The sequence below is a fragment of the Trichoplusia ni genome, chromosome 2 (assembly GCF_003590095.1).
Source record: "Trichoplusia ni isolate ovarian cell line Hi5 chromosome 2, tn1, whole genome shotgun sequence".
Lineage (NCBI taxonomy): Eukaryota > Metazoa > Arthropoda > Insecta > Lepidoptera > Noctuidae > Trichoplusia > Trichoplusia ni.
Window position 1 is genome coordinate 3,523,371 of NC_039479.1, and position 13,819 is coordinate 3,537,189.

Consider the following 13,819-nt stretch of genomic DNA (forward strand, 5'->3'; position numbering starts at 1 on the left):
TCTGTACATAGTTACAACAATACATAGTTTTCACATAACGCACGTAATTGGCGGAGTGTATGCTAAGGAGTCCTAACTTTGTTCTATCATTTCAATTTCTTTGAATAGTAATGGCGACCCATTTTTAGTACAATGATTCCCATTAAGTGCGCCACGACATCCGTAAGAAACTAATCTATTATAATGAGATTTATTTTATATTGAAACATGAATCAAATGATATGGATATTTGAAGGAAGACTGTGCTCTCTGGGTCTTTAAGACGACGAATAACGTACGAGTTGCAATACATTGCGGTGACTAGCTCTGAAATCAAAAGTTCTTTATCTTCGCCGGCAATGTATCACAACTAGCACGCTATTGGGCCTATATTAACAATACATCTAAAACTAACAATACAAGGCAGTCTGCCGTTTATCAAACGTGTTGCGTTACTATTATAAAGTTTTGCTGCCGTATTCATAAATATTCCATAAAATATTACTATCGATATTGAACCTTATAACTTGATCCAGAGATATGATTTTATTACGCATTCAAAAAATAGTTTGTTTTTCTGTAACTATATGATTTGACTTGAAATGTACATTTATAAGTGCGGCAGCATTAAGGTACTATTAGTTATGTCACCCCCTGACACTCAAACACAACTTGTCTTGCGTCGCTCTTCAATACTTTCAGGTAATATACACCTTTGTGGCTGAGATAGCAAAAGGCTCACTCTTTGCCTCCGATTGACTTTGGAATTGTTACGTTTAGTGATGTTGAATGTAACAAAAGCGCGATATAGTATCCATGTGTTCCAATGGACTGGAGACACATTTCGCTTTAAAAATACCTCCAAATGGATTCGAAACTTAGTTAAATCATGAGCATTGTAAGAAAGTCTTGCAGACTTTATGTTTGAGTATCATTCCATGATCAGTAGTACATGAGTAGTGTGTCTCACATGTTGGGCTCCTGCTTGAAGGGCGCGGGCTGCAGGTAGTGCGCGGCGGGCAGCTGCGGCACGAGCGCGGGGGAGGCCGCGCCCGGGCCCGCGCCGCCGCCCGCCGCCGCCTCCTCGATGCCCGCCTCCGTAGACGCGCCTGGGGAGGCATAGTCTTAGGTTACATATTTGTATATTACAATATATTTGTAACAGGATGATTTGCAACAAGTTTTCTGTTTGATCTGTATACAATGGATTTGTCAGTGGTCGGTTTTCATGTCAAATAACAAATATTCCAAAACTTTCACACAACGCCATCTAGTCTCAAACGAAGCAGAGCTGTTACTATGAGTACTAGACAACTGATAAAACATACTTATATATTAAATAAATACATAATACATATAGATAAATTACACCCAGACACAGAACAAATGATCGGGCTCATCATACAAACATTTGTCCTGGGTGGGAATCGAACCCACGACCTTCAGTACAGCAGTCAGGGTCACTAACCACTAAACCAACAGGCCAGTCAAATATTTTCTTGCCTACGTTGACAGCGATTTGACCATAGTCTAACGACTCCAACGTATCTATCAGCATGTTACGAACCTCCTAGTAGCATCTCCTGCAGCAGGCTGTCGACGTGTGCGACCCCGAACAGCTTGGCGAACTGTATCTGCTCGATCATCTGCCACGTGATGCTCTGCAGCGGCGGCAGACACAGCAGCAGCTCCCCGAAGCGGCCGCGCCCGTCGTACTGCCGGTCGCTGATGTAGTCCTCCAGGTTGATCTGGATCTGGTAGCGGAGCTGCTTTATCTTCTGCGGCTGCGAGAGGCCCTTCGCGTCTGGAATAATAAAAATTTCACATTAATATGATATAATCTAAGCGATAGTTGCCTTTTTGCCCTATTAATGTGAACTGTTGAAAATGTACATTCTTAAAAAATATAGATCTAGATCTCTATAAGAATATTAGTAGAATGTATTTTAACAAATTCGATAATAAAGGCGCGAATTCGAAAATTAAAAATTTGTCACACGTTTTACAGGCACGTTCAGCGCCGCTTGCTTATACAAATTACCAGCACTTAACTGATGCCGCCGCCCAAGCTAGACACTGAACCAGTGAACTCAAGTTCAGCAGTCTGAGCCAATGATGCTGAAATTCCAATCAGTATTCGAGAGACATAAAAGACTTGGTTATACTAACTCGGATCAAAGAACACGATGGCCTTGAGACACGCGAACTCTGTGTCGTCGATGTCGATCTCCCGCAGCGGCTTCACGATCTCGTCCATCACGCGCATGCCGATCATGCTGATGTCTATGTCCATGCGACCATCTGCGAATAATAAGTTCACGTGAGTTTTCATTAGCTAAAGCGGCATGTAACAACGGTGAAAAGTAGTTAATAATATGCAATACATAACGTGTTTGAAAAATGTGAAGCAGTATGTAAATAATAATAATAATAAGCGTTTGTGTGATCGACGATTGTTTGTTCTGAGTTTAAAGGCTGGGTGCATGTAGCTTGAGAATTTTTGTTTTTTTAATAAACGCAATATTGCTAATATATAATATCTAATATAATAAACATAATAAACTTGCTGGGAAAGGTTAACAAATGCAATTTTTTTAAATCAAATAATTTAAATAAATATAAATAAGCTGCGTTTGTCAGACACGCGGCCTTGTACTATTCCCGATAGTTTGATGTGTTTTCGAAGTGTCACGTGGTATACGTCGCGTTTGAGATGCGAGACTCAGAAGTGTGCTGTTGTACAATCTACATGTATTATTGTTGTATGTCGTAGTGTTAGAGCTAGTTACCGATGTTGTGCTTGGTGATGATGCAGTTGTTCCCGAGCAGCAGGATGTCGCGCAGGTGCAGCGAGCGCCGCGCGCAGCCCAGCAGCAGGTGCTCGCCCGCGTGCGCGCGCAGCAGCGCCACCTGCCACACACAGTGTATATGTCAGTATTTTAAATTTATGGCGAATGGAGCTGGTTGAAAATTGTATGTTTTTGGCTAACTCTTATAATAAATCGAATACTTTTCGTAAATTAAGAAGTAAAACGGGTGTTGTGGGGTAACTTGGTGGGAGCCTATGTCCAGCATTGGTCCTCGATACGATGGATTGATTAAAAAAAGTTACTCAAGCTGTTTTAAGGTAAATCAACTAAACAGCCATGTGAATTGTGCAGTGAAATATGTATTGACATTAAGTCAATATTTAACATACAGCGCATTCAAATAATTTAGAGATAGAATCACAAGAACCGAGTCTATAGTCAACCATCTTATGTGTTATTCCACATACCTGATCATCCAGATGCAGCTCTGTGAAGGCGGGGATGTACTTGGCCCACTCGACCAGGATGAGCAGCTGTTGTTTGATGGAGTCGCACACGTCGTTAATCTTCGCGAGCTTGCGGTTGTTTATCTCCGCGTCTGTCACGTTGTTGGTCTGTGAAAAGGTTTATTGTTAGTTTTTTTAGCCATACAGAGAAAAACGTTCAGTATTTTTAATTGGTTGGAACTTTTTTTTTATGAGAGGTTTGTGATTTGTAAGATTAATCCAATAAATACCATTCCATGCCTTTTAATTTTACTAACCTATGGAAATTTGTAAGATTGTGAGTCTCATCAATTAGAAAGCTTATTTCGAAGGCATAAGGTTTATTTTGGTGATTCTTAATTACTGTCGATATTACGGCGACAGATCTCAAATCTCTGCTCACATAATTTATATTTAGGACTGTTAAGTAAGGAGGTAATAGAGGTTGGAATTCTTTGCCCCTTTATGATTATAGTGTAATTTAAATAGTTAATGTAAATGTCAGGACAGGACTATAAAAACAGTTTAAATAAAGTTTTGATACCGACAGCTTTAATTTCTATAATCTGTAATGTAATAAAAACGAGTCTTTTCTTTTCTCTTACAAAAGCAACGAATAACTATGCGATTTTGATACTCTTTTGCAGATGTAATTTTGTCGACATTAAAAGTAATTTAAACACTGCTCCTTAGTTACCTTTCGTAAATCATTTTAAATTGTATTATACACCGTGATTTTTTAGTCGTCTTACAAAAGCAGCCCAGTTCATGTATCCAATGACTAGAACATGTTCATGATAAAAAAATAGGTATTTATGAGATTTTAATAAATATAAAGTGCAATTTTTATTCAATATTATGATGCAATTCGTAGTTTTTTAGAAACAGCTCTGTTGCGAGTGCGGTCCGAGCCTTGTAACAATGGTGAGGCGCGGGCGGCGGCGTTTTTATCATTTTTAAGAATATATGTCAGATTTCTCTTGTTTAATTGTTCTTCGTTCTTATTATCATAGTTGATGATAAAAAAAAATCGCGAAAAGGGGTACGTCGGATACATGATCTGGGCTTCTTTTGTCAGACGACTAAAAAATAACCGTGTATAATGTACGTTTGTTTCCTTACCTCATCAATGACCTTCCTGCTGAGCAGCTCAGCGTTGAGTAGCGACACGACGGACAGTCCGTTGGCCTGTGTGGGCTCCTCGTACGACGGCCGCCTGCAGTTGATGCGGTCCCTCTCGTTCTGTACCGCTGTAAATTGATAATTATTATTAATACAAGGGAATATAGACCTTAAGCTTTCGAAATAAGAGTTACTTTTATCTGACAACATATTTTCCTTTGCATGAATAAATTTATCGTTCAGGTTTTTCAATGGAAACAAACCTTAATACTAATTCATTTAAATAAATTAATTCCTATATTGATCTATATATTGGTAGTATGACTCAAATTGAATTAACGGTAAAACTAGAAATAAACAGAGATTAACTTCCTATAAATCTGCGTGCGTATTAATGATTGTACAATAAACTACATATATTAATTATTGTCACACATACCTACCCATAAACATACATGTATCATATTTTATATTATAATAAGTGTTATTGCCATTTATTTGAGATAAAGAAGGTTAGTGAACTGGACACAAGGACACTATTGAACAAAGAATTCAATCAGATTTATGTGGACATGAAAATTGATTTAATTACTTTATTGAAATTAATAAAACTTTTTTTCTTAGATTTTGTGTTTTTATGCGTCTCTATTACTGCAATTCTTAGATTAATTTATATGCATCAGTTTCATCCTAAATGGTTTAGCAGTTTTTGATGTATTTTTTTACGTTTTAGATTATTTTATCTTTTCGCGACAAAGATTATCATCATTAATCAAAACGGATGATATCTAGTCAAATTTTTTGTCCGCTAATTCCTGTTTTTGTATTGACAGGCATAAGCTAATTATTAGCTAATAATTATATGATTAATGTTACAATACTTTCGGTGATTGAATCACTATTAATATCACAATTTCTTAAGCGAACCAAAAATGTTTATTAATTGTTATCGAAACTGTTGCAATATAGGTAATATTTCGCAACAGGTAATATGAGCCGTTGTTACCAGTAGGTAAATCAAATTACTAGTTTACTTTATATTCTAGCTGCAAATAAGTTCTAAATTATTTTGTTATTTAATCTGCGGCTGTAATTTAATTAAAGACAAACAACGAAAGCATTAATGGAAATAAAACAATAATATTCCTAAATCACTTTTTATCCGTTTATCTGGAATCCGCATAAAATTTCATAAAATTCTTTTTGTGTTAATACTACGGTAGGTTAATAGGACAGGGGTGCAAACCACTAAAAATCATAACTTACAACGATTATAGGGTAGCAAAAAAGAGTCTCTCTTCTACTCAGACTACTGAGTCACCCTTCCACAACTCTTAGTATTAGCTAAGTCCTGGCCGTAGCTCCAGGTTAGGTGCCCAAATTTTATAAAGAACCACCGTACCGTACCAAGTTTCATCCATTTGTCCCAGACAAGCAGCAAGAAGTAACAAATTATACATCGCACACCCACACTCACAAACATTTTAATAAATTTAATTAAATAAATAAATATATGTGGACAACATCACATACATTGTTCTGAACCCAAAGTAAGTTGCTAAAGCACTTGTGTTATGGAATTCAGATACAACGAAGGTACCAACAAACACCCAGACCCGAGACAATGTAGAAATGTGAATTTTTACATTGACTCGACCGGGGATCGAACCCGGGACCTCAGAGCTAGCGACACCTTGAAACCGGTGCGTACGCCACTCGACCACGGAGGTCGTCAAATTAGTGTGACCACAAAGTTTGTTAGTTTAATATCAGGCATAGCAGCTGTTCACTGTATTGTGTAGTACCTAAAGGTTTTATGTTGTATTTCTCACCTTCTTTCTTCATTCCTGCTTTGAAGCATTTCCTTAGTCTACAGTATCTGCACTGGTTCCTTTTGTCTTTATCCACGACGCAATTTCTGCTGAATCTGTAACAAGTGAATGTTCGTTGGTGAGTTAAATTACAATTTTGTATATTAATATGAGTATGTTGTATATCTCTCTGTAAGTTTGAATGTTTTCACACCCAATATGTATTAACAAATTGTTTTGAGGTGACAAATTACTTTTAGAATTTTAGCAGAAATACATAATAGGTGAAAAATACATCTGTCCAGCTATCAAACTTCATGAGATTCTATCTAGTGACGGACGGACGAACAGACAGCGGAGCCTTAGGAATAGGGTTCCGCTTTTAGCTTTTTACCTTTGGGTACGGAAACCTAAAAACGGCCCTCAATTAAAAGTCAAGCTGTCAAGTCACTGTAAAGTCGAATGTCGTAATAAATATGTCATTAATTAAAAACTAAACGTCAGTTAGTAAAATGTCGCTTGTGAATGCGGCTGTAAGTTTACTTCTATATATAAATAATGAAAAAAAAACACATTCAAGCGTTATTCTGATTATCATAATCAGATACATATTAATCACATAGAACGTTGAAGAAATGTTTGTTTTTATACATTAAATTAATAATGATATTGATTATTCTCATTTAGGTATTCGATTTAAAAATAGCCGTGACAAAAACAATGCTAAAAAGTTGAAGTCACACTGATATGTTACGCGTCTGATAGCAGGATTTATTAGCGAACGTCGCAATTCTATAACGAGAATAACTGGTAAAGTATTTACGAAATTATAATTTTTCTTACTTAACATTGTAATTTATTAAATTTTTGAACAAGAAGTTTAATTAAAATATCCAATGGCAGAGACGAATGATTTCTAATTATAAGCACTTTGTTAATGATGAAGAAAAAATCAAGTGTTAGAAAGGCATTTAAAATACTCTTAATAGAGCCCACAACGTTCACAAAATATTATGTTCATTCTTTTGTAATGCGCTCAAAACTTCAAGCGTCAAAACCGTATTCCCCTTAAACACTAAACAAAGACAGATACTTGGGCCTTAAGTAATTATTTTTAAATTTGATAGTAATTTAAATATTCGTTGTATATGTACTAATATGTAGTTTATGCGTGCTTGTTCGTATTTATTAAAACAATTAAATCAATTCCCGTGAAAAAAAAAATGCTGCTTCTACAGAGTATCCAACTATAATATAATCTGTGTTTATTTCAAATAACGAATACCCAGTCTATGCTAATCGAACAAGCATTTGTTTTAATAAGCAGATGACATGAGTAATATCATAGAGAAAGTCCGAGATACATGCGTTACATAACGACAATGAGTGATAGATACGTTCCGATAGTAAACAATGTCATCGTTTTATCATAATTATGTTATCTGTACCCACGTACACATATTGTACATTTGTTGTTATTTTTCAAGCAATAAATGAAATATATTTCAATATTCATATTTTTTTGAATTGCGAGTGCGATTGCCCAGGGCCCAATTCTGCTATTTTACAATGGCCGATGAATGAATGGCAATTGAATTAAATTTGAAACTATTCCTATAATCTTAAGTATTTTTCCAATACAATAATTTTAAATTAATTGTATTGACTCTGAGTGTACCATCCCGCACTGAATTTCCAATTATTGCGTAGAAAAATGCTCAAGAGAATATGGAAATTGTCATTTTAAACCAAATATCATTCGTTCATTGGCCATTGTAAATAGCAGAATTGGGGCCTTGGACAAATATATGTTATTATAGTAGACCTGTAAATACACGTAATAATACCAGACTAATACAGAGCCGACTTGACCACGTAGCCTGCCCTGGCCGTGGCCCTGCGAATAGGAGGGATCCAACAACGAACATATATAACTTAAAAAGCCATATTACTACCTCTTTGCGTATGATTGTATAGCTTAATCAGTCAATACCTGATAAGGAGTTAGTTGTGAGCCTGGACTTTTTATTTTAAGCTTTTGTATACAGCAAATGAAGAAACAAGAATAGTACGATGTTTTATTTAAATAATGAATTAATTTGTCATACTTGCACGCTTTACAGTAATGATCACACGTCAGCTGAACAAATAAAAAGCACTTGTTTTTATTTTTAACTGTGTTAAGGTACATAATATATGTGTGTTTCAGGTTTCAAATTTCTTTATGTTTGATATAATGTTCATGTGGTGATTTGGTAGTCTAGATAAATATTAAATATTAATAACTAATTTTGGTATAATTGTGTTTCATTTTAATTTGCCTTCCCTGCGTTTGTCGATCCAGTAAGTACCAATTTATTTCTTTATGTGTTGAGAGCAAAATTTTCCGAGTTGAAATTGACAAGGACTGAGAAACTGTACCTACAAAATCGATATAATAGTACCGTATGGACATAGACGCGAAGGCGGAAAGTAGAAAAAAATCGTATCATGAAGTTATACTGCCTCAGTGACTTAGAAGAAGTAACTTTTGTAATTATGCCGTTTGCCTTGCATTAGTTTTATATAATATTTACTATTTATAACCCATAATCTTCTCAAATTGCAAACCAGATAATATCATTTCCTCGGCTGTAATTACTATGTAATATTAGGCCAATACAAAAAACCTAACGTCGAATGATTAGGCCGATGCCAAAACGTATTAAAAAAACCTAACATATTTGTTTTGATCGTACGATACTAAAAATAGATACATTTTTTCGTTATATTTCGAAGGTAATTATTTAAAATTATATAGTAATACCATCAACGGATGACGTAATCGAATTGACACAAAAACACGATCACATTTATGAGGAAACAAGTTTGACTGTCATGGTAAACCACATTCAAGTTACAAGTATTTGACGTAATACGGTGGATACGAATTTATTGAACGTAATAAAAACATCGGTTAAAGGTGATGATACACTGGGGCGTACCTATGTATATTGTGTCGTTTGTTCCAGCATTCGCTAAGTTATAATTTAGTGAAAAGGAAATTAAATAATTCCAAGGATAGGCTGAGGAACTGGCAAATCAAAGAGTGGGGAAAGCCAGGGTACATTAAACTTCAAACTTTAGAATCGAACATGTTACAATTCGATACCTTAGTTCTAACACTTTTTCGGAAAAAAAAAACATGATCACAATACATAAAAAACTGCTGACTTTACTCCTGTTCGATAAAATACTTGAAACAATGCAAGAACTACTCATAGAAGTCAGTGAATATCCGATAATCGTGTGTAATTTAACACTGCACGTGACGGCAAGCATGTTCGCTGTTCGAGCATGTTCTCGTATTAACACGAATGCTCGCGAAAGCAGCGTAAAACGTAACGTATTGCTACAACCAGGCTTTTTTACTGGATGAGAAATCACCTAATGACTCCTCCCACTTTGAGTTGAGCGTAAGGGAGCGTCAGACTTCTATAGTCTTAAACACACCTATACCTCTTTTGCCGATCGTGTGCCACGGAATCCCCTTCGGACAATCCCGCTGCCCCGGTATGCAACCAGTCAGCCCCTACCTTTACGTACATTCAATGGAACGCTTGATATACATAAACGCATCACATATTTCATCGTTTACGTGTTCTGTATTAGGGACTGAACACACAGTATTCTTCCTCTGTTCAATGTAATTTAATATGAAGACGTAGTACACACCTATTCACCTTGCTCACAATTACATACGTCAACGGAATCACATTCTCCGTGATTAAGTTAATAACCTGAGCGGTCTCGTGGGTAGGAACGTGAACATCGAGTGTCGTGTTCTCAGTTCAATTTCAGGTCAAACAAATGTTATTGTTATTCGTTTTTGTTATTGTTGAATGGACTATTTATTATCATGTTTAAGTTAGTTTTTTTTTTTACAATTTATTAAGTTTTGTTCATAAAATTGTCAACGTAGTCTATCTATGCTATTGCAATATAATAAATAACCGGTCGTTAATCGCAATTGATTTGAGTTTTTTTATTAATTTCATTAAACTACCAAAGTTTGTCTAAATCAATGGATCTGGAGTCTGAACTAGTTAGAATAAGCACCAAGAAAACAGTAATACCGCTAAATTCTATCAACTCAGCCTATTGCGATCCACCGCTCAACATAGGCCTAACTTTCGCATCCAAATCAACCCACATTTTTATGTCATTGCTACCTTATAGATCTACTAATATTATATACGCGAAAGTTATGCTTGGAGGTTTGTTTCTCTTTTATGCAAAAACCACCAACTTTTATCCCGGTTTTATGATCCCGTGTAATCATTTTCAATTTATAGCGGGCGGGCCCGTGGGCAACAGCTAGTATACAATAACACACATGTAAGAGGGAGGGAGATAGAGACAACAGATGTGTGAATCCCTTATTGGCTCGCACCCAGCGTCAGGGAAGGTTGTGGTTCCCACAGATGCGAATTCTAGCGCCTTGCCAACTCTATCACTCAGCAATTACACAAGCAGTCGCATTCGCATGAATAACTAGTGTCACCTATCACTATATACACCTATACCTTCAGAGCGGCCGGTGTAACTTGGCACGCGTGGAAAGATCTACAAAATATCGATCTCTCTGTCTCGCACACCGTGCATGTATATCTTTATCTCGCTCTAACAGCATTAAATCTATTTTACGAAGCGCCATTTTCGCTGGTATAGAGCTTATTATACTAACCTGGAAATATTTCACAAATTTTATATTAACGATGGATTTATGCTATAATGCAGACTGTAGGGCAACAACTTGTGCCAGCTGTGACTCAGAGTGGCGTTAGTTACAAACAAATGCCGGTTATCCCGGATAAATTATTAAGTTGTCTAATCTGGATTACGATGTAATTTATAACCGAATACAATAACGTGGTTATATTATCTTAGCCTATGTTTACAGGGACAGGCCTGTGAGCGAAAAGGTAGAAGAAATTTGTATATTCAGGCTAAGGGTACAGCTTGAGCCTGCGGCTACGAGCATTTACTACCACTTGTTACATTTAGATTGTTGTCGTTGCGAAAAGGAGATAGCTTCTACGCTGTGTTATGCGCTGTCTCGCTTACAAGACTACCTTGGACAGGAGTAAAAGGAAGCCTTTTCAATTTCCCTAAAGAAAAAGATATTATATATATTAATATTTTTATTTATTATTAATATATATTCCCTCAGATAAAATCGACCGTTGACTGACGTTTTGAGGGCGTTTCGTCGTGAAAGCATATTAAATGTTCTCGAGGCAATTTTACTCTTTCGTTTACAAGATTAGAATGGAATTATGAATGATGTATAATTTACCTGCACGTATACAGATGGTTCTTCCTGACACTTCTCCTGAAGAATCCCTTGCACCCGTCGCAGGAGGAGGCGCCGTAGTGCTTGCCGGTGGCGCGGTCGCCGCAGATGGCGCAGTGCTGCGACAGCGCCGTCGAGCTGGCCGCGCTCGCCTCGCTACTACTCGTCTCTAGCTGCATGTCGCTATCTGTAACAATGTTAGGCTTATTAATATAATTATGATGAATAAATTAGAAATTTACGTGTTGAAAATAAGGCTTTATAATATGGATATAACTCTTTGGATTGAACTTTTTTGACGGACTGACTTCCAAGAAATGTGAAAATATAGTGTGATGTTGGGTTTTCGAATTTCTGAATCTACCTACATGTTTTCATGTAAGTTTCCGGTACAAAATAACAACGGTCAGATATACATATATGCCAATTATGTTTTGGCAAAAAAATGCAACTCCCAATATTTTAAATAAAATTTAAATTTTCGAATAAATAAAATTACTCCTAAAACTTCTTACTACAACAATAAAAACTGGTAGAGTAACTAATATTAACATGTACGCACGCAAGAAAATAGCTAGTTCAATTGACAAATATCCGTTAATTGTGTAATATATTCAATTTGTTTAATTATGAGCATAATTTAAATGAAAACTACTCGCTTCTTTTATTTATATTTGAATTTATTATAGTTCAAATTACTATTCCTAAAACAATGTAAACCATTCCAAATTTGAAGCTGGCTGGACATAAAATAGATAAATATTTGCTATGTTGGTAGTTCTGAGTGAATTGCACGGCGTATGCGGCAAAAAAAGTGAGTAGTCACTTACATACAGCATAATTTGACAGCCAATAATAATTTGATGACCTGTTATGTTTTTGTTACACAGTAAAAAATATTATTTATTCGTAAATATTTCTCGTCGGTGAGAATCTGTTTATCGCTTGTTTGTCTATGTCTTAAGACTTTAGGACGTTCCGCAAAGTTTTATTATCCTATTCGGGGTAAATAATTGCAAATACTGTAGTTTTCTTTAATTTTCAGTGAGGTCCTAAACTAAACACCGGTTTTAACCGGGAAGTTAATAAGTTCAAGCAAAACTTGGCAACCTCTTTACAAAATTACAAAAAAAGGTTTGAGATATGCAACCTTCTTAGTCGTTTAAATTACATACTTTTTTGTTACACGGGGTGGGTATGTCCGTTACAAATAGATGTAAAAGTGGGTAACCATGTTAATAAGTAGCTGTTTATTATTGTTAACCTTTGTCGATAATTATAGACCTGATAGCCTTACGGAAGATAGTGAAGGTACTCGTTTTATGACGATTCGAAAGAGAGAGAACTTCAAAACAACGTGTTGGTGAAAGATATGTGTAAATAACAATTTCTTGGGCATTGTAAAATGGACCTAAAGCCCAATAGGGTTGTTATAGATAGTAAAAAAAACAATAACGAAATCTAAAATATATTGTGTTTACTTATATTAATCGGAGTTTTTGCTGCCCTTTAAAGTTTTTAACGGTTGCATTGTCAAATGAGATTATTGATAAACCAAGAGAAAGGTAGTCCTTCTGAATTTCGAGTCCCTTAAAGCCTTAAAAAGGGTTATCTCACATTAGATTCTCTTACGTAACTTTTGATATAAACGCATTAAAACTTAAGTTAAAATACTTTTTTGATCATAGACAATTGTAAATACCTGTGACAAATGGAACAACACTATTGCTATTGATTTCAGATCCATTTTTATGAACAACTAGCTGTTGCCCGCGACTTCGTCCCCGTGGGTAAAAGATATGATTTATACCTGCCCTGTTTTTTCACATTTCCCATTGTATCTTCGCTCCTATTAGTTGCAACGTGATGGTTTATAGCCTAAAGCCTTCCTCGATGAATGGTCTATTCAACACAAAAATAATTTTTCAATTTGGACCAGTAGTTCCTGAGATTAGCGCGTTCAAACAAACAAACTCTTCAGCTTTATATATTAGTATAGAGTATAGATTTGACACATAATCAAGCGGCGTAAACATGAAATCGTGTCAATTTGTCTATCTAAGTAGTCGATAAGTATATATTATTATAAAGATAAACATAATTTAATTAACAATTATCATTCAATAATACCTTTTACCCTCAAATTTATCAACAGGTGCTTATATTATATATTTAAATATGATGTAAAGGTTCTTACTTAATTTGTCATAGATATTATAAATTCGAATCGAGCTTACACTAGTTACGGAGGATTGTAACGTAGATTGATACGCTATA

At 35.6% G+C, this 13,819-nt stretch overlaps 1 protein-coding gene across 3 annotated transcripts in view; it reads right to left on the reverse strand.

Moving 5' to 3' along the window:
- Positions 1-13,819, reverse strand: part of LOC113503923 (transcription factor HNF-4 homolog) — a 54,901-nt gene that overhangs the window by 1,468 nt on the left and 39,614 nt on the right. For all 3 annotated transcript variants that reach the window (XM_026886075.1, XM_026886082.1, XM_026886070.1), the window contains exons 2-9: positions 11,546-11,729; positions 6,229-6,323; positions 4,397-4,524; positions 3,257-3,403; positions 2,769-2,889; positions 2,149-2,280; positions 1,547-1,783; positions 950-1,088 (exon numbers count right to left, since the gene is read on the reverse strand). In XM_026886075.1, the coding sequence (XP_026741876.1) occupies positions 950-1,088; positions 1,547-1,783; positions 2,149-2,280; positions 2,769-2,889; positions 3,257-3,403; positions 4,397-4,524; positions 6,229-6,323; positions 11,546-11,729 (1,183 nt within the window). The remainder of the gene's footprint in view (positions 1-949; positions 1,089-1,546; positions 1,784-2,148; positions 2,281-2,768; positions 2,890-3,256; positions 3,404-4,396; positions 4,525-6,228; positions 6,324-11,545; positions 11,730-13,819) is intronic.